The 23,725-nt window shown below is 46.5% G+C and overlaps 1 protein-coding gene across 23 annotated transcripts in view; it reads right to left on the bottom strand.

The window, feature by feature from the left end:
* Positions 1-23,725, bottom strand: part of KALRN (kalirin RhoGEF kinase) — a gene marked incomplete at both ends in the record, with an annotated part of 667,375 nt that overhangs the window by 97,249 nt on the left and 546,401 nt on the right. For 3 of the 23 annotated variants that reach the window (XM_080657250.1, XM_080657243.1, XM_080657245.1), the window contains one exon: positions 16,266-16,497. The exons of 16 other annotated variants lie outside the window; for them this stretch is intronic. In XM_080657250.1, coding sequence (XP_080513376.1) covers positions 16,266-16,350 — 85 coding nt within the window. Of the gene's footprint in view, positions 1-16,265; positions 16,525-23,725 lie in introns of those variants that run through there. 4 more of the 23 variants (XM_080657242.1, XM_080657244.1, XM_080657251.1 and 1 more) reach the window with 2 other exon arrangements.

Raw genomic sequence — 23,725 nt, 5'->3', positions numbered from 1 at the left:
ATAGGTCAGACATGGCTTGGCTTTTAGGCCATTGTCTTTGGGGGAAGCCAACCCCTGCATATTGGCATGGCCTGTGGGCCGCAAGGATAGCAAGGAGGAATGGCTGATGGGCATCTCAGGGGCAGGTGTACTTTCAGTTACCTGAGTCAACAGGTGAAATCCACTGCTCTCACTAGGAGGGGGCTCCAAATCCTAAGGAAGAACTCAGGAGTGTCCACACCAGGGAGCAGGGAATTAATGGCAGTAGATCCTGGCTGCCAAGGATACCAGGACAAGGCAGGCAGAAGAGAGAGGGTTCTTGGAGGGCTGTGACAACTGGAAATAGCCTCCTTGGGAGAGTCAATACTATTTTAAGAGACAAACAAGGGTGACTGTGGTTAAAGATAATCACAGTCAGATGTTGGCAAAAGGAGACAAACATTTCTAGGTCTCTGCTATTCAGGGTATAAAAGCGCGTGTGTGTGTGCCAGACAATGCTTCTGTTAAGAGCTTTGGCGGCACAGAGTTTATATATGCAAATAAAAGTAACAGCCCACAAGAAAAACTGCTTCTGGAACCACTAAACCATCCCATACTTTCAGGGACACAATATGGAATTGTATCAGATTCCACTACAGTAATAAAAAACAACAACAAAAAAACACAGAACTTGATACAATGACCAGAATCTAGTTGGGCAGCAGGGTCAGTGGGGGAGGGAGGAAACCAGGACTCAACTTATTAACCACATGCTCTTGGGAAAACCATTCAATCTCTGAGCTTCAGTCTTCCAATCCGTGAACTGTGCCAGCGGTCGGCAAACTGCGGCTCGCGAGCCACATGTGGCTCTTTGGCCCCTTGAGTTTTTAGCAAAGGCCAGCTTAGGAGTACCCTAATTAAGTTAATAACAATGTACCTACCTATATAGTTTAAGTTTAAAAAATTTGGCTCTCAAAAGAAATTTCAATCGTTGTACTGTTGATATTTGGCTCTGTTGACTAATGAGTTTGCCGACCACTGGTGTAGACTGACTCCCCAAAGGAGATACTATAGTGCCACATGGTAAATTGCTATCTTTTCATTATTTCCACAGACACTCCATTCTAATACAGGTCTCATGTCCTTCCTCATGCTGTTTCCTCTGCTTAACTTCTTAGATAAAAACATCCCTCCTGACCCTTCAAGACCCTGTCCCCGTGTACCTCTTCACAAGGCCTCCCCTGTACACGTCTCCCTCACTCCTCCACCAGAGCTGCTCACGCTGTCATCTGAGGCAGAGGGATCCCTGTAGTCCTTAAACTCACCGTAGTTTCTCATTTCACTGAGGTTTCTTTCCCAGCACCACGTCTCTCGTGTCCTTCATTAAAGCACCCAGATTTCTCAACTATGTTAGTTCAACCTCCACCCCACCCCCACCCCAGAGGTGGGTCCTAACATCACTGGAATATTTTATTCCCTGGGCCATGGGGATTAATTCAAGGATGATTAAATGACCTGACTCAGCCTAGACAGACTCACAGAAGTCAATCTTGACTTCTTCCTTTCTACCAAACATATAGGTCTGTGAGTTTCACTATTGGGCAAAGGAATCTAAATCTAAACAATAACACATTTAACCAAAATGTCAAGTTTCTTTGTTTTCAACTAAAAATGATAAATGTGGCTACTGATTTGGTTGCTGGTGACAGAATAGAACATTTTGAGCCATTAAATGGCAGATCAGTTGTTTACCGGAACACAGCAGATAACACATGAATACAGGATAAAGGCACAGGATGAGCCCTGTGCTGCCAAAGCATTGCTTGGTGAGTACACACACACACACACACACACACACACACACACACACACACACACACTACACCCTAACTAGCAGAGGCCCTGAATAAATAAACATAAAGGTGTTTAGTAGTGTCTTGCAAGAATTGCTTAAGACCCCAACACACTGGCCTGCAGGTATAGGGAGACCTTTTATCTTTCTTAAATTAAACTGTCACTCCATGACCCACCAGATCAGCAACTTGTTTTGAGCAAGGAATCAAACATTCGGCAAAAGGCTAGGAACAAGAGGCCTAAGTTACATGTCTATTTTCCGGTACAGCTTTGAAGAATATTCACTATTCCTCCATCCCACTTAATGGTTGGACTAAAACTACTGCCTATAAGTCAGAAAAATGACTAATAACGAGAAAGAATGTTGTTCATAAGCCTGCATTTACTGAGTGCATTCTACGTGCCAGGAAGCCAGGAACTCTATGAGGTGGTACACACAGATTCCACACCTTTTCTATTTCACAAATACCCCAGGGACAAACACCTGTATTTTCCCAAATATACAGATGAAAAAATTAGCATAAATAACTTAACTAGACTAATGCAACTTAGTAAGTACTGATGCCAGCATGGGAATTCTAATTCATGCTCTTCCTTAAGAGACCTGAGCTAAAGAGACATTCGCCCCAAAACCCCCTCAAGTTTATTTACAGAAAATGAGAGATGAGCACAAGAGTGCCAACTGGCCCATGTTCCCTTCTTAGTCGAGTCCCTGTTTGTGATACTAACCTGCGCATTTTCAGAGAGTGTTACAGCCCCAGCTCCAGCCTCTGATCTGGCTCTCCTCTCAAATGTAAGCTAGCGTATTTTTCAAAGATACATGCACTCAAGGGAGCCTCTCCACGCTGCCTCTGATTGATTGTTAAAAGATCAAACAGAAAAATGAAGACAGTCTTATTGATCCACACATATGAATCTTATGTAAGGTGCTAGTCATGACTATAAATACAAATTGGAGGTGTGACTAAATTATAATGAGCCAAATTTTACAAACTAAAGAAGTTTCAATGCTTTGCATTTATACATGTTGAGTATAAAAATCTGCAAAGCGATTTTACTACAGAATTACAGATGCTGACCCAAATGACAGCATATGTGTGTATATATGTGACATTTTTAGAATGGTATCAGATTATGGATCAAACAGGACTGTCTTCATTTTTCCGTCCTAACTCTGAGACATGTACCCATTAATACAGAAAAAGATGCAAACCAAACAAAGATGCAAGACAGACAACCAAAGAAAGGTTGAAATCTACATAATACAAAGTGCAGATTGTACCTCATAAACCTGGGATTGGCGACTTTGGAATAAGGGACAGGAATGAACACATAATTGCGATATAATCCTTGGCAGGAAGCCACGGTAATTCCAAATCCAGGTGAGTTACTTCAGGGATACTTGACAGTGGGAGGAAACTGAGAGGGTGCAGAATGTGGCTGCTTTCTCCAAGGGACCAGCCAAACTGGGATGAGCTCCAGCAGTCACTTGGGATGACTCTGCTTCCCACCCTGAACTCCTCCTCTTCTCCCCTCAGGGGCTGATCTGGCCTTTTGAGGACCCTTGCTCACCTCTTCTAACTCCTGCGCACACACACACACCCTGAGAACAGCCCAGCTCTGATTTTACTCTTGCAGCCCTGGCTTGCGTATGCTGACAGAAGGTCATGGTTAAATTTAGAGCTGACCACCTCACTGGGAAGGAGCTGGAGAACTGGCTGTTTGAGGAGATCTGTAGACACCCTGGTAGAGTTGGCTGCTCATGCTTTAAATGAAGGCACTATGTGGTGGTTAGGATGGAAGTTAAATGAAGAAGGGGATATAATTTCCAAACCAAAGCACAAAGAAACAGCGTTTTTACAATTTTAAAAGCTGAAAAAAACAAAAAACAACTTCAGATGGTTAGTGAGGTCTTCTCCTGCTTTCATGCAGAATCCAAATAAACCTATAGGGTTGTCACTGCTTTTTAAGTCCCTCTGTGGACTGGGAACTGGAAGATCCTAGAGGCCATTGAGGACAATGTCCTGCGTGTTGCGAAGTCAAGGGTACAACATTGCCCCGAGAAGGTCACCAAGGCTCAGCTACAACCTGTCCTCTGCAGGATGAGGGTGGGTCACTGCAGAAGGCAGCAGCTGTGCATGGCAGTGCCTCAGGGCAAAACCTAGGGCCAGGTGGGAAAGCCCCAGGTGGGGATGGGGAACGGGAGTCTGGCTCTTTTAATCTGGGTCCCAGTTCAAAATATGCAGGAATGTGGCAGATAGCTCAATTGGGACTCAGGTCATGAATTAGGAAGCGAAGGTCTCAGCAATGGTCCTTCATGGACAGAGTGTGGGCTCCTCAGGTGAGTATGGACCAAAAAGCAGCACGTGAGCTCTGGAAGCAAGTCAGCTTCAGGCAAGTACCAGGAATGTGCATTCCATGAAGCGGACTGGCTTTATGCTTTTTACATTCTACTTCCATTGTGTTCCCCCATAATATTTAACAAAACCTGTGGGAAGACTCTTTAAACTTGGTCCAGAATGCAAATAATATCCATGTGGGCGCCAAAAGAATAGTAGTCATAAGACTTTTGTACTTATGTCTGTTCCTCAGACAGGGGCCCCACTGCCCCAATCTAAATTCCATCTCTTCCCCTCCATGTCACCATTTCACTAACAGGTATTCTCATAGTAGCCTTTGAGAACACTCAGGAGTGTGTCTGTGTGTGTGTGAGAGAGATCTGCTGCCCTCCTGAACTGTACATTTACAAGGGCTGCGCCATGTCCATTTTGTCCCCTGGCCGTGATTCTGATGCTCCCCCAGTCCTAGGGGAGTCAGAGATGATCAACCCAGGAAGATCGTGGGTAAGGCCCCCAGAATCCTGGGGCAGCCACAGACTTCCCTGGGTTCTATGGGAGGGCTGCACAGGACCCTGTTTAGATTGGATCACACTGACTGTCCAGGCCTGGCTTCAGATCAACATTGACCTTCTATCTGGCCTGAAAGGCCACAGGAAGGTTCCTTGAGATGTCTCAAGAAGGTTCCTTGTGTTGGCTGGCCTTGCTTGGAGATGCCAGGTCAGTGGGACCACCATTCTCCCGGGATTATGGGGAGGGCCAGAAGGATGGTCTTGGATTGGCCCTGGAATGGCATGCAAGGACACAGAGCTGGAAATGTTCTACTGCGGCACATCAATGTATCATGGACTATAATCTCTAGGGTAACTAGTCCAATAGAAATAGAATGCATGTCACAAATGGGAGCCACATATATAATTTTGTTTTCTAGTAGTCACTTTAAAAAGTAAAAACAGGTACAATTAATTTTATTAATTTTAATATATTGCATTTAACCTAATATCTCCAAAATATTAGCATTTCAAAATGTGATCAATCTAAACATTATTAAGATATTTGCAATTTTTGTACTAACTCTTGGACAGCTGGTATGTAATTTATACTCACGGCACATCTCAATTTGGACTAGGCTCATCTCAAGTCCGCAGTGGCCACAAATGGCTAATGGCTACTGACCTGGACAGCACAGCCCTAAAGGCAGTTCTGACTTGCTTTTCTCTGTGGCTCCCAGCATATCTCTGCCATTTTGCTCACTCTATCTCCTCAGTCCTTTCAAGAACCCTTCCTTCCCTTTAGGCCTAGAGAGAACCCCCTGTCTTCTGAGGAGTCCTCCCCAGGACACTGCGCTCCCATCAGCTCTGCATCAGTATTTTAGTCAGCAATCAGGTGGACCTTGGAGCATCCTTGCTCTTATTGTCTTCAGCAGCTATTTTCTTTATTATTTACTGTTTCATACTTATCAGCTCCCAAATTAGACAGCAAGATCCCTAGGGGCATGACAACATCTTAAATTCTCTGTAGTTGTTAGTCCAAAACCTGCCACATGGTACTCACATATTTGGGGATTGATACAAACAATGCTCAGCTCAATTTCTCACATGATAAAGTGACTAATGAAATCATTGGAACGTGACACTGGCACAGTCCCACAGAGACTTCTATATACTCAATGCTAATACTCATCCAACACTAACCTCTGTGCCAGTACTAAAGGATTTACATACGCCAACCCAGCTAAGCCCTGTAAGAATCCCATGACCAGATTCTATGATCATCTCCATTTTCCAGATGAGGAAACTGAGGCAAAGAGATGATATAACTTGCACAAGGTCACACACATAAGTAGCAGAGCTGGGATTCACACTCATTCTGGCTCCAAAGTCCAAGCTCTTAATTGTCACGGTATGTTGCCTCTCCATCCAGAACAGCCACAAGGTATTTTTTTATACCCTGCATATCAGTACGTAGCCTTAAGAATCAAAGGCATTGACTTCCCATACTCTCAGCCAGGGCATTTCCTTATATGAAAAGAATTAAGTTAATTCCGAAAATGTAAACAGAAGTAAACAATAGAGAGACATGAAATTCCTGGTTCCAGAGGATGTTGCTCATAAATCCTCTCAAAACAGAACACAGTACACTCTTCCTTTCAAAGGGTGTGAAGTGGGGGGTGTGAAGTACTGGCCACAAGTAAGTCTTAACAATCAGGCTGTCCTTTGATTCAGGAGCTCTACTTCTAGGGAGTTATCCTAAGGAAGCAATTAGGGGTGTCTGCTGAGACTTAACTATAAGAATGGTCACTACAATATTGTTCACCATAGCAAACATTAGAAACAACCCAAAACAAGGAGGCTGAAAAGAAAAACAAGCCATTTCTACACAGAATAAAATGTACCTCTAATGGTAATCTGGGAAACCAGCTCTCCAAATAAAACAAAAAAACCTTGATTTGTGGTGTCTGGTGATCCTCCTAGTATAAATGCTGCCACCACGCCCATCTTGAGCCACCAATGGCTTACCAGTCTGCTATCAGAATCCTGAATGTTTGTCAATCGCAGCCTGAGCTGAGCTGGCTCCAGCACTTTACTGAACGCTTCCGTAGAAACATCATAGAAGCTGCTCCATGCGTTATGTGAAGAAGTTTATAGCACTGCTATATCATATTTCTGAAAATAATGTCCACATAGGAAGAAAGACTAAAGGGATATATTCAGAGTGGTCATATGTTTCTCTCCATGTAATGGAATTTTATCTTCATTTATCTGTATTTCCAAATGATTTCCCACATGACTCTGCTAGGCAGAAAACAGTTAATCAAGGCTCTCTTTCTCAGTTACAATAATTTTAAAATGACCTATCTTTGGAGGCATGTCTCAAAAAAAAAAAAAAAAAAAAAAAAAAAAAAAAAAAAAAAAAAAAGAAAAGAAAAAAAAGAAGAAGAAGAAGAAGAAGAAGAAGAAGAAGAAGAAGAAGAAGAAGAAGAAGAAGAAGAAGAAGAAGAAGAAAAATCCCTGGACCTGTTCAGTGAAAGCAACTGGAGGGTTAGAAGCCAACGGAGTGAGAAAATCCCTAATTCACATAAATAGGAAAGGGATGAGGGTGTAAAACCTGCGGCTCTCGCCACGGTGCATCCCGATCTTCCGAGGAACACATTATAAACCTGCAGAGTGTGAAGGTGGGAGGCAGGGAGCTAATATGTAAATGCAGGACAAGAATCAGTCTGTCTATGTAGTCGGATTCTGGGAAGATCTATTTCTTAACCCAGGGCCATTCCTCAGCCCTTCCCACCAAACTTTAACCATTACATTGAATCAATACTAACACGTGTCAAGATCAAGTCTTGTAACAAAACACTTGGCAGCCATTAAAAATATCCTAGACACGCATCCACATGGGAAGATGTGCAGAAAAGTAAGTGAAAGCAAGGTATAAAGCAGTATGTAAAATGTGAACTCGTTTATTTTAAAAGGGCTGGTAAATATATAGAAAAGGATCTATATTAAAAGATTGAGTTGTCGTTTCTAGATAGTTTAGGGTTATGCTATAAAAGTTATGCTTTTATGACCATTTTGTTTGCCTAACTTGATTTTTTTTTTTTCTATAGTGAGCATAGTTAGCTTTAAGAGTAATGAGGAAAACAAAACGAAAGCAAAGGAGTCGCAAATGGGAAGAAGGATGCAACGACGTCCCATACTGGACCCTTGGAGGCTGGAGAGATCAATGAACGTGTAGGTGATATCTAATCCCTACACCACCCACACCCGCGCCCACCAGGCAAGTGAAAATGAACAGCGAAGGAGGCCTCTCTCTACCACTTCTCCAAGCAAGACTCTGGGGAAGCACGGAGCCTTCAGTTATAGATGCTTTCCCTGGAGCTGGGGAAGGGAGGGGGGACGAAGGGGTGAGTAGAGAGAAGAAAGAAAGAGAACATTACTAACCAAAGAGGGGGAAAAGCCAGATGGAGAGCTAGTTAAAACAGAAACTGGTGGGTTCCCACCCCAGAGTGCCTGTGTCAGTGGGGCTGAGAATCTGCATTTGTGTTTCTGAAGCCCACACTGAGAAATTCTGCTCTAGGGAGAGAAGAGGAGGAGGCACAGCCTAGGTGTCAAACTGAGACCTGAAATCTGTGCAGAAGCAGTGTCTCCAATTCCTCTTAACAGTGAGACTTGGTTCCCCGTTGGATGGAGATTCTAATGGCGGGAGGGCAGAGATTGGGAATGTCCCAAGAGCCTGTTACACATTAGGTCACCAAAGAGAACAAACACATGCCTACAACTAATCTTGCCCCAAGGAAAAGCAGATAAACTGGAAACAAGTTTTAGGAGGTACTGGTTCAATCTGAGGGAGAAGGGGTTTCCCTTCCTGTCCCTTTGACAGTTTCCTCACTGCAGTCTCCAGGAAAGCAAGAATGTGGGACAACCTGTTCTGTGACTCTGGTCTTTGCTCTTTCATTTGCTAAAACCAACCTGGCAGCCTTCTAGCTGCCTCACAGGTGTAACCAGGGCTCCCCTCCTTCCAGGAAGTCCAACACAGGAGGTTCTGTCAACCTCGAAAGATATGCTACATTATTCACTAAGCAGACTAAGTTGGACGCCAGACTACCCATGCTCCCAATCTACATGGAATACAGATGGTATTTGCCAACCCTCAGGGAAATGAACAGAACCTTGGGGGCTGTCATAGGCAGCATGTCATGATTTTTGTTGTTGTTATTGTTAATCCTCACCGAAGGATTTTCCATTGATTTTTAGAGAGAGTGAAAGGAAGGGAGGGAGAGAGGAGGAAGAGAGAGAGAGAGAGAGAGAGAGAGAGAGAGAGAGAGAGAGAGAGAGAAACATTAATGTGAGACACATCTATTGGTTGTCTCCTACACATGCTCCCACCAGGGACAGGGATTGAACTTGTAACCCAGGTATGTGCCCTTGACCAGGAATCAAACCCTTGACCTTTCGGTGCACGGGCCAATGTTCTAACCACTGAGATACATGGGCCACAGTAGGTCATGATTTTTATCTAGGCAAAAACAGCCTGGCCCTGGCAGGGTGACTCAGTTGGTTGGAACCTTGCCATATACACCAAAAGGTTTTGGGTTCAGTATTTGGTCCAGGCATATATGGGAGGCAACGGATAGATGTTTCTCTCTCTCTCTCTCTTCCTTTCTCTCTCTCTAAAAATCAGTAAAAACATATCCTCCACATAGAGGGACCTGGAGAGTATTATGCTAAGCGATATAAGGCAGTCAGAGAAAAACTAGTATCACATGATCTCACTCATATGTGGAAATGAAGGAAATAAACTAACGAACAAAATAGATGCAGAGACATGGATACAGGGAACAGAATGAGAAATCACAGAGGGAAAGGGGGTGGTGAGATGAGATTAGTCAAAGAACTTACATGCATATATGCATAACCGGTGGTCAGACAATAGTGCGGTGTAGGTCTGGGGCGGGGGGAGTGTGGGGTAGAGGGGGACCAATGGGGGGCGGGGAAAGGGGACATCTATAATACTTTCAACAATAAAGATACATTTTAAAAAAAACCCACAACATATCCTCTGGTGAAGATTTTTACTAAAAAGTATAAAAAAAAAATAACCTGAAGAAGAACCAGCAAAACTTTGCACATAGAGGGTATGCAATAAGTCTTGGCTGAAATGAACAGAGAAATGGAGCTAAAGTTAAGGGGTAAGCAAAGAATAACTGATGTCTTTTCATATATGTACACGCTCAGGATCTGAACTTCAAAACTGGGGTAGCTGTTCTCCCATTCTTATATCTCCTGTTTCCCCTCAGAAAGAATAATGTAGGGTGCTTAGGATTCTTTTGCCAGTATCTTCTTTCGAATGCTCTTTTATGTAACATACAGTGATTATAATACTAGACATGTTCTGAGGTGTTTTTTCCCCAAAATCGCTTTAATATCTCTCTCTCTCTCTCTCTCTCTCTCTCTCTCTCTCTCTCTCTCTATATATATATATATATATATATATATATATAAAAGCCTAATCGACCAACCGACCAAACAACTGGTCGACCGGTTGCTATGATGTGCACTGACCACCAGGGGGCAGGCGCTCAACACAGGAGCCCACCAGCCCGGCAGCAACCACTCACTCCCTCAGTAGTCCTGCAGGTTCAATCTCCGGAGAACGGGCCAGGCATCGATGGACCAGTGCTGCCAGCATGATCCCGACAGCGCCGTTGGCCTCATGGAAGTCAGCCCTTGGTAGTGTGGCCACTTCTCCTCCCTAGATGCTCCACAAGGAAGAAACGATAAAAGCAGCAGCCAGGTGGCTCCCGACAACCAGCGCGAATGTCAGCGGATGGATCTGAATCCCAGGCCGGCAAGGGCATCCCACCACCTGACCGGAGGGCCGATTGCATCCTGGCCCCCTCCCCAGCCTCCTTGGGTCAGGCACCAGACACAAGGCTCACAGCTGGTGAGTGCTGCTGTGGCAGCGCGAGCCTCTCCTGATCAGGACTGACTGGGCACAAGCCTGCAACAGGTGCAGCGGGGCCGGGATGAGCAGGAGCGGCAGGCAGCATTGCACTGCCGGTTTCGGCCATGCAGAGGGACCCCACCTGTGCACAAATTCATGCACCGGGCCTCTAGTTTAATATAATAATAAGAAAATCGCTGTCATACTTCTAGATCACAAGCTTTGCTCCCCACAGTGATACCTCCACAGCATTGAGGCACAGCTGACCACAGTTTGAACAAGACCATCACATTGCTTAGGGAATTAGATGGACAGTATTACCACCTAGAGGACCCACACAAAGTTAGTATTGGGGGTCCTCTGAGGATGGCTTTTGTCTAGTATTACAATTACTGTTACCACCAGCAGCGAACCTTTGTAAAACACTTTATATGCCTAGAGCTATGCTAATCCTTTACATACACTATCTTAACTAATCCTCACAACAGCCCAACAGGGTCAGCACCATGATCATCCCTCATCCATTCTCCCCCAGTACCTAGCGTGGGGCTGGCAGGCAGTCAGCACATAAACATTTCTCAAGTGAATTAAAACACTGTGTGTTACATAAAAACCAGTGCCCTTCAAAGATAGCTTCATAGGAATGCGTTTCATTGATTCATTTCCACCTGAAAGGGTCCACTTCAAGAAAAGGGACAAGAAAGAAGGGGGAAGGGAACTTCTCAATTAAACTGAGCCAGAGGGGAAAATGTAAACAGATATTTATTAAGAACACGTGCACGAGCTGCTCTGAAAGAGACAGAGCTCTGCCTTCTGTGGTCTTGGGACAGAACAGCCACTCAAAGCAGATCATGTGGGTCCAGTTCTACTTTGCTCCAGGCACAGCAGTCTCCCCTCCCCGACCCCCAGAACCAGAGATCACCCCATAGTCAGAACTCCCACGCTCCAGGTGGGGACTGCCTCTGCCCACCCCCCCACCCCGCCCCAGGGGGGTGGTCAGCCTTCCTCTGCAGAGCCGGAGGAACCACTTGCCCAGAAGGACCGTAGTGAAGAGGAGGACGGGGCACAGGAGCCGGGTTCTAGTTCAGAGCCTGCAGCCAAGAGGCTGGGTCTGTTTCCTCCTGTATAAAGGAGAAGACCTATTACATAATCTCTAAGGTGCCTTCTCACTTTCCACAATTTCGCTCCTCCTGCCTGAGAAGCACCAGGCTTCTCCTAGGGCCTTCCTTCAGGAAAAGCGAGGGAATTTGGTCGGAAGGAGAGGGCAGGCCAGGCAGCTTCTCACCCACTGACTCATGAGCAGCACTTCAGAAGGATGGGGAGTATTTTTCTGGGCAGAAGAGAGCAGCATCAAGATTCTCAAGAGGAATATCAGGAACAGAATACCAACAATCCTACTCCAGAGTAAGGTGTGCCTGCAATATCGTCCGGGCTCAGAAGGGAACTCCCAGTGTTCACTTGTGTTTTTTCTTTTTTTTTTACTTTTAAACTCTTTTGCATAAAAACACAGATAGAGTCTGAGATGTTGCCTTTGTATTCCAGGTTAGGCCTTACCAATGCAGCACATGGAACCACTGGGGTGCTGTGCCACAGCATTGTCAGTGATCACTGGATCCACAGCTGTGCCAGAGGAGGGATATTCACCTTCAGTTTCCAGTCTCCACCTCACCCATCAGACCCACACACTCCCATTTCTACGAGGCTCCATTCTGACTGGCAGTCAGCGACGTTCTCCAGATAATAACTGATATCCCTGTTACCATCCCCAGTCAGAGAACCAGGTATGAGGAGAGAAGCAGAGGATTTGGGTGGGGGGCATTATGTGTGGTAATCCTCCCTAGGTTATATCCCTGGGAGGCAGAAAAAAAAACACACAAGAGATATCTTGGAAAAGCATACATGCTAAATGCTCCATCCAATTTTCATTATGGTAAAGGCAGGTCTTGGAAAATGAAGAAACAACAGGGCACACATTAAGGTCCCACGGGTTGTGTCCCTTGGGTGGTGAATTAAAGTAAGTGATAGTGAAGGTCACAGGGGTTCCTCTTTGAGGTTACCCACACCTTTCTGAAGGAACTTGGTGTCATGGTTTCACACATTAAATTCAGTTTATCAAATGAGCTGTATTAATTTATGGGCCAAAGAAGAGACAATCACATCAAGTCATGAGGTTCTTCCTTAGTGATATGGGAAAGGTAGGGGGAATAAAGAAGTTATAGATGAGAATAACTTGGGATGCCCCGTGAACCCCCGTAACCCTTATCCACACTTCATGACATCAGAGTCAAGCTGGAATCCAACGGCCTTGCGGTGAGAGAGCCATGGGAATGTGGTTCAGCCTGGGCAAGTCACCACCCTTCATCTCTTCTGTGATACTCACGTCCTGTCCCCGTCTCAGTGTAAATGGAAACCCATGATGGGCTTGAGATGCAACGACAATGATATAGCAGTAAGCAAGCATAAATAAATTCCACACATCCTGTGGAGGAGCAGAGGAGGGGAGGAGCAGGAAAGGTTTCCAAGAAGGGACTTTGGGCCACATACCCAAATTTAATGACAAGCTGACCAGAAAATTAAAGGCTCTAAAAATGGCTTCTACCTGGTGAGGTCAGAAAAATCTCTAGGCTCCGTGACCGAAGAAGTCATAAATTCCAGTCTGTAACACACGACTTAGCAACCTCCGGGTGACGTGAAATCCTTTCTGTTACTCTGAAACAAGTAGCTTTTTAAAATGTTAAGATAACTACAAGGGAAGCCAGAACTGACCCACTTCTTCAGGCTTTAAGAAGCCAACGCAATCCTGAAACTTCCTACGGCATGTGACATCAGTGATTAATCACCCTTCAGACACATGCCTGCCATTATCTCACATTTGGCTAGTTTTCACTTCCAAAAAGGCAGTTATAAATGTATTTGTTGTCTTTCTTCCTTCTCATCTGATCTCTATTTTCATCCTACTCTTGTTTTCCAGTTTCCTTGCCCTTCAACACCAATTTCAAGGTAGGGAAGAAAGATCACCTTTCATCAAACCTCGGTACCATACTCAACAGAACCAAAACCTGGAAAAGAAACACAGATAGTTGCTTTCCTCACTTTTCTGAATCAAAAGATAAGCTTAACTAACTTCATTCCATATTTTTCTTGGATATAATATTTAAAGGCCACACAAGTACATGACTAAGTGCTTGAGTCTTACCCTCAACTATTAGTGCTAACAATTACAACCACTTAGGATTCACCAGAGAAAGTCCAGGGTTCCTTACTTAGCTGTGAGTCAAAAATAGCCAGAACATTCCATTGCCCCTCCGTTCCTTTTCCTCAGAGTTTAGACGAAGGTGTCCTTAAATCCTGCAGGACTGAGAGCCAGTTAGTGATGGCCCCTTGAGTTGGGAACCACTGTGGTGGGTCCTGGCCCATCAGCTTCACAGTGTGGCTCCTGGAGGAGCAGAAAAGATCCCGGGTTCTCTCCGGAGAGAAAGACCAAATAACCAGCTGCTTTTATTTCAAAGCGGAAGCTGCCTTGCAACAGTATGAAGTTTGAACAACCAGTGAAACGGGTTTAACTGAAGAGGGAGGCAGACCTCCTGGCTGAGATGCCCTCCACTCTCTTCAGCCTCTCAGCCTCTTCCCTGAGCCCTTCTCTGGGATGCAACTGGGTCAGCTTTTCTCAGTACAGTCTTGGGGCTCTGGGCAATGCACTCAAGCTTAGCACAAGGCCTTATCGTTTCAATCTGCTTCTGAATAGATGTCTATAGGCTGGGTGGAGACAGAGCTGCTTTTTAGGTGAGAGCAGACTGAGGGAGCCCAGGGGAATCCCAGCCCCTCAGATGCCATCACCCTGCCCAGCCCAGCCCAGCGGTTCTGAAGGGTGGCTAATTCACCTCCCCCACTATCTTCCTCAGATTTGAGCCCCAGTTCTCCATCTTCACATGTGTGGGATCTAAGGAAGGGAAAGGAGTAGAGAGGGAGGTGACAAGGCACCCACCTCTGTTACCCTCCTTGCCTTTCAAAGCTGCTCTCACTGCTTGGGCCTTTGGGTCCTTCCATGTTTGGCTGAGGGTCAATGGTCTCTTCCAGCTGCCACTGATTTCCTAGTCCTGCCGGCAGGAGGCAGCCCAGAGTCTCTCTAAGCAGGCTCCCCGCCCCTCCTCAGCCGCAGACAGAGGGACAGCCAGGGCAATTCACAAACAAAGCAGAGGCTGGAGAGACCCCCAGAGAATTACTCAGTAGGGATGCTGGGCTGCCACACATCTGGAAAAGTGCCCAAGTCTCCGAATTCTGCCTTTGGACAGGAAACGGACTCCCAAGAAATCCTGCTTGGGAACCCTTCACCATGAAAGCAGAGCAAACCCACCCACTCAGACTCCCTCCGGCTACTTCCTGCGTTCTTGCACCTTTAATACCCTCTTCCTTTAGTTCCCAGCCTTGGTTTTACAAGTCTCTGAACTAGGCTTGGATTCTTGTGAGCGTCCTGGCCCTTTGTGATTGCTTCTCCATCTGCATTCTGGCTTTTAGAGCTGGCTGCCACTCAGTTTCTGGCAGTTCTAATTCAACGCAGAGTGAGAGAATCTAACGCTGGGATTCTGAACATTTTTTACTTAATTCGTTTTTGTAGCTTATGTCTGTCTGCTCAGGATGGGGCATATGCACAGAAGATGGTGAAGGGTTATTTGGATAGTGTATTCATTTATCTCAGAGTGTACGTTCCACTTGGACTTGGTTAGACAGAATGAGGACAGACACTGGGGCACTGGAAATGGGGGTGGAGGTGACAGGTCCAATAGATGACACTTAAAAAGGGCAAATGTCGTGTGAGAGGCCATACTCTCACTTCCAACCACACAGAAACAGAGTCCCTCCCCTCATCCTCCAAGCTGAGGTGACAGGAGGGCTTTAGGAACATCTGTCAAGTGTCAAGGAAAATCGGACTTCTTTTTCAAGAAAGGCTACAAAATTGATCACTTTTCCCTCTGTCCTACGTCTCGCCTTCTGGTTTTGCAGGCTGATTTAGGCGGAATTAGTTGCTTCCTGCAAGTCTCCTCAACAACATTAAAATTAGCAGAGTAATTAAATACAGTCATACTTGGGCACCTAGAGAGTTCTTGGTTAATTCACGAGCCCAACTCTGGCCCCAGAGATGCAAACCTACTTAGGCCTGCGAAAGCCCAGGCAGAGAAAAGGCTGCTCCAGTCCCCAAAGAAAACTGTCACTTGGCAAAAATAGTTGCTAGTGTAGAGACAAGTGTCAAACACATTCCTATAGCTAAGAGTCACCAGTTAATCCGGCAGCTGAGATCCATATGTAAATGAGAGCGGGGAAGCGCAACTCCGCCGCCACCGCCACCGGGGACACTCACGCGGCTCTCAGGGCCCTCTCACCATCCCCCGCAGCCACAGCCGCACCCCATCCCCCTGCGGGCTGGCAGCGGACATCCAAAGTCGCTGATGAGTAACAGTTTGCAAACTGCAGCTCCGCAACCAAGTCAGAACCTCACCAAGAGATAGCGAGCGCGAGCGGCGCGCATTCTGCCAGGGAAACTGAAATAAAGGCGGTTCAGAGCAAACTCTCTCCCTTTGCCACCTCCCCACTACCCACCCCCATTCCCCCACCGCTCCCTCGCACTCAGCCCTCCCAGCCTTTGGCTAAGAGAAGGTGCCAATGCCGACAGCCACTCACCTCCGCACGGGAAGCAACAGCAGCACTTAGCAAAGAGCCACCCCAAAGAGGGACCGCGGGTGTAAGCCCGGTCGGCGCCCTTCATGCTGCCGCCCAGCGCTCCAGCATGGCCCGGGCGCCAGCGGCCAGCAGCGGTGGGAGTGCAGCGGGCAGGAAACTTCAGCGCCGCGGCCGGCCGGGGGGCCAGCTCCCTCCTTCACTCCCGCCCTCTCCCAGCACCGGGGCCGTCCGCGGACTTTCTGGGAGCCTGAGCCACCTTGGGGAGTAGGGGAGGGGCCCGGCGGGGGAGGGGCCCGGCGGGGAGGGAGGGCCTAAGGGGGCGGAGTTCCAAAGTCCAGCTGTTTGCTGGAGTCCGGGCAGCGGGGTGGCCCAGAGCCTTACGCAAGGGCAACTCCGCCTGTGGCTGCAGGCACAGGGCACGCGTAGGGAGCACGGTCTGTTGTACACACAGCCCCTGGCACAAAACTGGTGCGTCTCCTGTGCAGCTTCCTCTCCTCAAAGGCCACCACGGTCAGCCTTAGCTTAAAACACACAACCAGATGACGCCAAAGACGTGGGACTGGAGCAGATTTAGGTACAAGACTCAAGAATGCTTTTTTTCTCCAACAGGTTCACCCTCACCTTCCCCTCAGCCTTCAAACTTGGACAGCCTCCTCTGCATTGAAAACACCCTCCTATCCCTTTTCTTCCCCGCCCCCCCCCCCCCTCTTTTTAAAACGTTTTTATTGATTTCAGAGAGATGAAGGGAGAGGGACAGAGAGAGAATCATCGATTGGCTGTCCCCCTACACACCCACCACCGGGTTTCCAGCCCCCAATCCTGGCATGCGCCCTGATGGAGAATCCAACTCCAACCGCCACATTTATGGGTCATGCTCAGCCATTGAGGCATACAAGCCCCGCTTTCCCCCTCCTTTTAATATTTCATGCTAATACTGCTAACAGTGCCTCACCTTTTTATTGGCTTCGGGCTGTAATGATGTTGTGCGAATGCACTCTGGGTTTGGAATCATAAAACCAAAGTCTAAACCTGTTTGACCTTAGGCAAGTTATTTCACTTTTTTGACCTTCAATTTAATCATTTAAAAATATTTAATCATTTAAAAGATATTGCTAATAGAATTTTAAAAGAAACATCTAAGGAAATACTGTTAGAGAGATGTTGAATAGTTCCAGTTTGTGAAGCCTGCAAAGAAACCCTGAGCATCTTATGGTGGAAGACCTCCATTCACACCCCCTCCCACCCCCACTCCCAACCCCACCCAGTGGAGCTGCCATTCCTTTATTCTGTTCCGCTGATTTCTTCTTTAAATCTTTTTTATATTTCAAGGCCAAGCCCATATTCCCCCTCCACCCACACACTCAAGGGGCAGACTCAGTGAGCACCAAAGCCCCACTGATGCAAGTCTGGCCCCATAAGGGTGTCTCCTGCACAGCAGCTCTTTCACTGTAGACACAGCTGGTCCTCATAGCTAATTGGCCTGGAGGTCAATTCCTCCCAGTGATACCAACAGCAATCAAGGCTTAACTACAACAAGACTGTGCACACAGCCCACAAAGGGGTGCACCAAGAGTGTCCACCTCAGGTGATTGGGGAGGCCAAACCACTGGGCCCTATAGGACACCTACCACACAAGGCCACTCTATCAACTCAAGGAGACTTAGCAGCTACCCAATACATAGAAACAAACACAGGGAAGCAGCCAAAATGCGGAGAAAAAGAAACATGTCACAAATGAAAGAAATGGAAGAAAGCAAAATACTGGATATAGAGTTCAAAACCACAGTTATAAAGTTACTCAAGAATCTTCTAGAAACCTCCGAGGAACTTAGTGAGACCTTCAAGGATCTTAGTGAGAATGCCAAAAAAAAAAAAAAAAAAAAAAAAAAAATGGAAAAGGACCAGTCAGAAATTAAGCATACACTGACTGAAATAAAGAATAATATACAGAGATTCAACAGTAGACTAGAGCAGTGGTCGGCAAACTCATTAGTCAACAGAGCCAAATATCAACAGTACAACGATTGAAATTTCTTTTGAGAGCCAAATTTTTTAAACTTAAACTTCTTCTAACACCACTTCTTCAAAATAGACTCGCCCAGGCCGTAGTATTTTGTGGAAGAGCCACACTCAAGGGGCCAAAGAGCTGCATGTGGCTCGCGAGCCACGGTTTGCCGACCACTGGACTAGAGGATCCCAAGAATCAAGTCAAAGATTTGAAATACGAGGAAGCAAAAAACATCTAACCGGAAGAGTAAAAAGAAAAAATAATCCAAAAATATGAAGATAGTGTAAGGAGCGTCTGGGACAACTTCAAGCATACCAACATCCGAATTATGGGGGTGCCAGAAGAAGAAAGAGAGCAAGATATTGAAAACCTATTTGAAAAAATGACAGAAAACTTCCCCTACCTGGTGAAAGAAATAGACTTACAAGTCCAGGAAGCGCACAGAACCCCAAACAAGAGGAATCCAAAGAGGACCACACCAAGATACATCATAATTAAAATGCCAAGGGCCAAAGACAAAGAGAGAATCTTAAAAGCAGCAAGAGAAAAACAGTTAGTTACCTACAAGGGAATACCCATATGACTGTCAGCTGATTTCTCAACAGAAACGATGCAGGCCAGAAGGGAGTGGCAAGAAATATTTAAAGTGATGAATAGCAAGAACCAAGATTACTCTACCCAGGAAAGCTATTATTTAGAACTGAAGGTCAGATAAAGAGCTTCACAGACAAGAAAAAGCTAAAGGAGTTCATCACCACCAAACCAGTATTATATGAAATACTGAAAGGTATTCTTTAAGAAGAGGAAGAAGAAGAAAAAGGTAAAGATAAAGACAAAAATTATGAACAACAAAGTGACAACAAATAAATATCTATCAACAAGTGAATCTAAAAATCAAATGAATAATAAATCTGATGAACAGAATAAACTGGTGAATGTAATAGATTCAGGGGCACTGAAAGGGAGTGGACTGACAATTCTCAGGGGGAAGGGTTTGGGGGGGTGCGGGAAGAGATTGGACAAAGATCTTACACCTATGGATGAGGACGGTGCTGGGGGGCCCAATGGCGAATGGGGAACCTGGGGCTGGCTGCGGGCAGCTGGGGAAGATGGCCCTGATCACAGGCCAGGCCTAGGGACCGTACCTGCACACGAATTTCATGCACCAGGCCTCTAGACTGTAATAATCTGAACAATAAAGATAAAAAAAAAGGCCTAAGCCACTGTCGACCCAACGACCAGTTGTCCAGTCGCTATGATGCGCACTGACCACCAGGGAGCAGACGCTCAATGCAGGAGCTGCCCCCTGGTGGTCAGTGCGCTCCCACAGCAGGAGCGCCATTCAGCTGACCGACCTGCCCTGGTGACCCACTAGCCTGGTGGCAGCCACTCACTCCCTCAGTAGTCCTGCAGGTCCAATATCCGGAGAGTGGGCCAGGCACCTATGAACTGGCGCTGCCAACATAATCCGGACAGTGCCGCCGGCCTCCTGGAAGTCGTCCTTGGGCACCACTGCCACTTCCCCGCCCTAGATACTCCACAAGGAAGAAACAATATAAAAGCTGCAGCCAGGTGGCTCCCAACAACTGGTGCGAATGTCAAAGGGACAGATCCAGATCCCGGGGCCAGCGAGGGCATCCCACCACCTGACCAGAGGGCCAATCGTGACCTGGCCCTCTTCCAACCCCCGTGGGACAGGCCTCAGATGCAGGGCTCACTGCTGGTGAGAGGGGTGGCACAAGCCTCTCCCGGGACTGACTGGGCATGAGCCTGCGGCAGGTACAGCGGGGCCGGGATAAGCGGGAGTGGCAGACAGGAGCAGCAGGCAGCATTGGACAGGTTTCGGCCCCATCCCACAGGCCACCCCGAGGCACCCCACCCATGCACGATTTCATGCACCAGGCCTCTAGTTTATCTATATGTTGCAGCATCTGCCTCACAGTTGGAACACATAGATGCTCAGTAAATGATAGTAGACAATTTAATTGCTACCGTGTATTGAGCATTTATTTGTGCCAAGCAGTTCCTAATTGCTTTCTATGAATTCATTTGCCTACACAAAAAACCTTATAAGGTAGGGATCTCTTTTACATCCGAGGAAACGAAATGAATGAACTATGATGAGATTTTGATGGTTTAACTCTAAAAAGTTCCACCTCATAGGAAAAAAAAATCTAAAGTCAAAATCTAACTTCTAGTTCTACCACTGCCATCCCCCTGATGGTCCCTCCTGGCAAGAATTACTAAGAACCTCATTGCTGAGCAGGAGGTGCTCCACATACAAAACAGAGATGAAAGTTCGAATTGCTTATGCAACCTGCATCCTGATTCCCGATTCCCTGATCGTCCTATTGGCCCTTCTTATCTTGCCAGCTTGAGTTACTGCAGGAGCATAGTTATCCTGGGTTTCAGTTCTGACCCACGGCAACCAGTACTACTGTCTAGTTCTCTCTTCCATATCACCAAAGACAACACCCATTTTGCTGTTCTTTGCAAGCCCAGAACAGAAAATGGCCAGCACCTTCAGCCCTTCTACAAGTGAATTTTAGCCCTTGCCGGTTTGGCTCAGTGGATAGAGCGTCAGCCTGCGGACTGAAGAGTCCCGGGTTCGATTCCGGTCAAGGGCGCGTACCTCAGTTGCAGGCTCCGGGCCCTGGTTGGGGGCATGCGGAAGGCAACCAATCAGTGTGTCTCTCCCACACAGTGTTTCTCTCTGTCTCTTCCTTTCCCTTCCACTCTGTCTAAAAGTCAATGGAAAAAATAACCTCGGGTGAGGATTAAAAAATAAGTAAATAAATAAAAATAAATAAAAGTGAACTTTACTTGCTTGTGATCCGCTGCATGGGGGCTATGAAACACAAATGGATAGATATTTGGTCTCCCCACCCAACCCATCTCTTTGGATACTATGTGCCAGGCTCTGTTCTAGGCAGTGGGTATACACTGGTAAACAAAAACACTGCCAGCCCTTGCAGAGCTGGCCACTAGGACAGACTCTCCATGAACAGGAAGGAAAGGGGAATCAACACCAGATATCTGACCAAGTTTTGAGTTGAGGGATTTAAGGAAATAATCCTGTAACCTGCCTAGATGTTTTAAGGTGATGTCCTCGGGACAATCTGGAGGGGATCTGCACTTGGCCAGTTAGTCACAGGGACTGGTTCAGATTTAGAACATGATCCAATTTCAGCCAATGAGCAAACACCACGTGACCTTAGCAAGACCTACACGGAAAGCAGCTTCCTACAAGATTTCTAAGTTGGTTCAATGTTAGCCTAAAGCAGCTGGAGGCCATGTTGCCATAACCACATAGAAAGAAGCTGCCTGAGAATAAAGCCAACATAGAGGAAAAAGATGAGAGAGAGGAAAGAGGAGAGAGAGGAGGGGAGGGGAAGGGAGGGGAGGGGAGGGGAGGGAAGGGAGGGGAGGGGAGGGGAGGGGAAGGGAGGGGAGGGGAGGGAAAGGGTGGGGAGGGGAGGGGAGGGGAGGGGAGGGGAGAAGAGGTTTGCCAATATCATCTGAATAACTAGATACACTTTTTCCCCAAAGCATTATTGATCCCTGGACTTTATTTAAGCCCCCCAGTAAACTCCTTTTTTTCCTTTTTTCTTTTCTTTCTTTTTTTTTGCGTAAGACAGTAGAATGTCTATAATTTCAGGGTTTTCAAAACCTAGCCACCCACTTCCCAAATCAGGCTAAGAACCCTGGAGCTGTAGCAATATCTTTAGAGTGTTCTTAACTTCTAAACAGATGGCTGAATCTTATTCTCGTCTTCAGCAGAACTTGTCCTAAGTGATACCTCCAGTCAAAGTCCATTTTACATGAATTAGGTGTTCTGCCTACCTGTGTGTCCATTTTATGTCTCATCTCCATTCCCCACAATAGTGAATCCCAAAAAGTTCTGATGGTCCCAACCTGCAGACATACTGGATCAGGTCTACCACATGCTGGGCCTGATACTGGGGACTAATAGGACAGCTCTTCCCCCCTTTTCCCCACTACTTAGTCACAGGCTTCACTAATGCTGGACCATGACCTCAAAACCAAAAGGCTTATTCCCTTCAGATTTATAGGAACAGAGTTTTTCAAATCACACTTCCCCATATTTCTTAGTGAGAACTCAGCCCAGAGACAAAAGGAATAGAACTGTGCTGGACACGCCCGTGAGAACCTTCTTACTGTGACACATACAGTACACACCTTTTACAGAGCATGCTCGGATAGGCTCAGAGAGGGCTGTGGACTACATCCTGGCGAGCAGGGAGGACAGGCCCTGTTTTCCTCATCCACCCACGCTGACCCATCATTGACCTGCCTCACACCCTAGCAGAGACTCTCACTTCTAGCACTCACTCCCAGATTCGAATCACATTCATATCTACAGTTTTAAAAAGCTCTGCAGGAGATTTCAATATGAAGTCGGGGTTAAGAACCACTGGCCTTGGGGCTTAGGCCCTGCGTGGTTGATGTATAGTTTGGGCAGTACCTGGACTCAAATGCTTTCACTTTCTCAAATTCTCACAACTGGTCCCTGGATCCATCTCCCACTGCCTGTTATGCTCTTCATTTGCCACCTGCACGTTATTAATCCTCATCTTCCCTGTGCGGACTCTGACCTGTGAACTGCCTGACTGCTGATGCCAGGCGGTTCACAATTACCCCCAAATTACCCTCTTCTGGCCGCTATTTATGACTGTGGCTTAACCTCTGAGATTCTTGGCAAGTACTGACCATGTATTCAACAAATGGTTGGTTTCTGAACATCTACTCTCCGCAAGTCACTAAGCTAAGGGGTATATGGGAATTAATACAGGAAATGTATATGAGAAATATAAAGTGAATAAGACACATTCCCTGAACAAAGAAAAAGAACAGGGTAAGTTCTAGGAGAAGCAGTTGGTTCAATTTTTTTTTTTTCTTTTTGTGTGTGGCAGTGAAAGGAAACTGGAGACAGACCAGGACTGGACATAGGTAGAGGTTTTGTCTTTATGTGAAAAGGAGGAACTGAGATAATCATCAGTGACCAGAAACACTTAAGATCAGAGAAAGGACGTGCATATTGAATTGCTGCCATCCACCTGGTGACAGCTCCCAGACTCCAAAGCCTAGGCCACCACTTGCTCATCCTCTATGTGTAAGTGGGTTCTTCTGGGCTTGCCCTGGGACACCTGTCCACCTCTTTCTGGCTGCCTCACTTATCCTCAAGGAAGTTAAGCTCCAGCTCATTCTAGCAATCATCCTCTGTTTTCACCGATCACCTTCTGGTCTGACAGGCCCCGGGTTAGGAGTTCAGACAGTCCTGATGGAGACTGTGGGAATTCACAGGAGACCCTGGTGTCTCCTCAGAACAGCTCACGTCTGTGTTCTGTGTGGACAAAGAGGTAGGGCCGCAGGCGGGTTCCTGGAGATCTGCGCTGAGCAGCCCTGTGCTCAGGAGGAGGCAGGCGATTTA

Source organism: Plecotus auritus (genome assembly GCF_963455305.1).
Source record: "Plecotus auritus genome assembly, chromosome: 2".
Taxonomy (NCBI): Eukaryota; Metazoa; Chordata; class Mammalia; order Chiroptera; family Vespertilionidae; genus Plecotus; species Plecotus auritus.
Note: the sequence above shows the minus strand (reverse complement) of the source record. Positions and strands in the feature narration are given on the sequence as shown.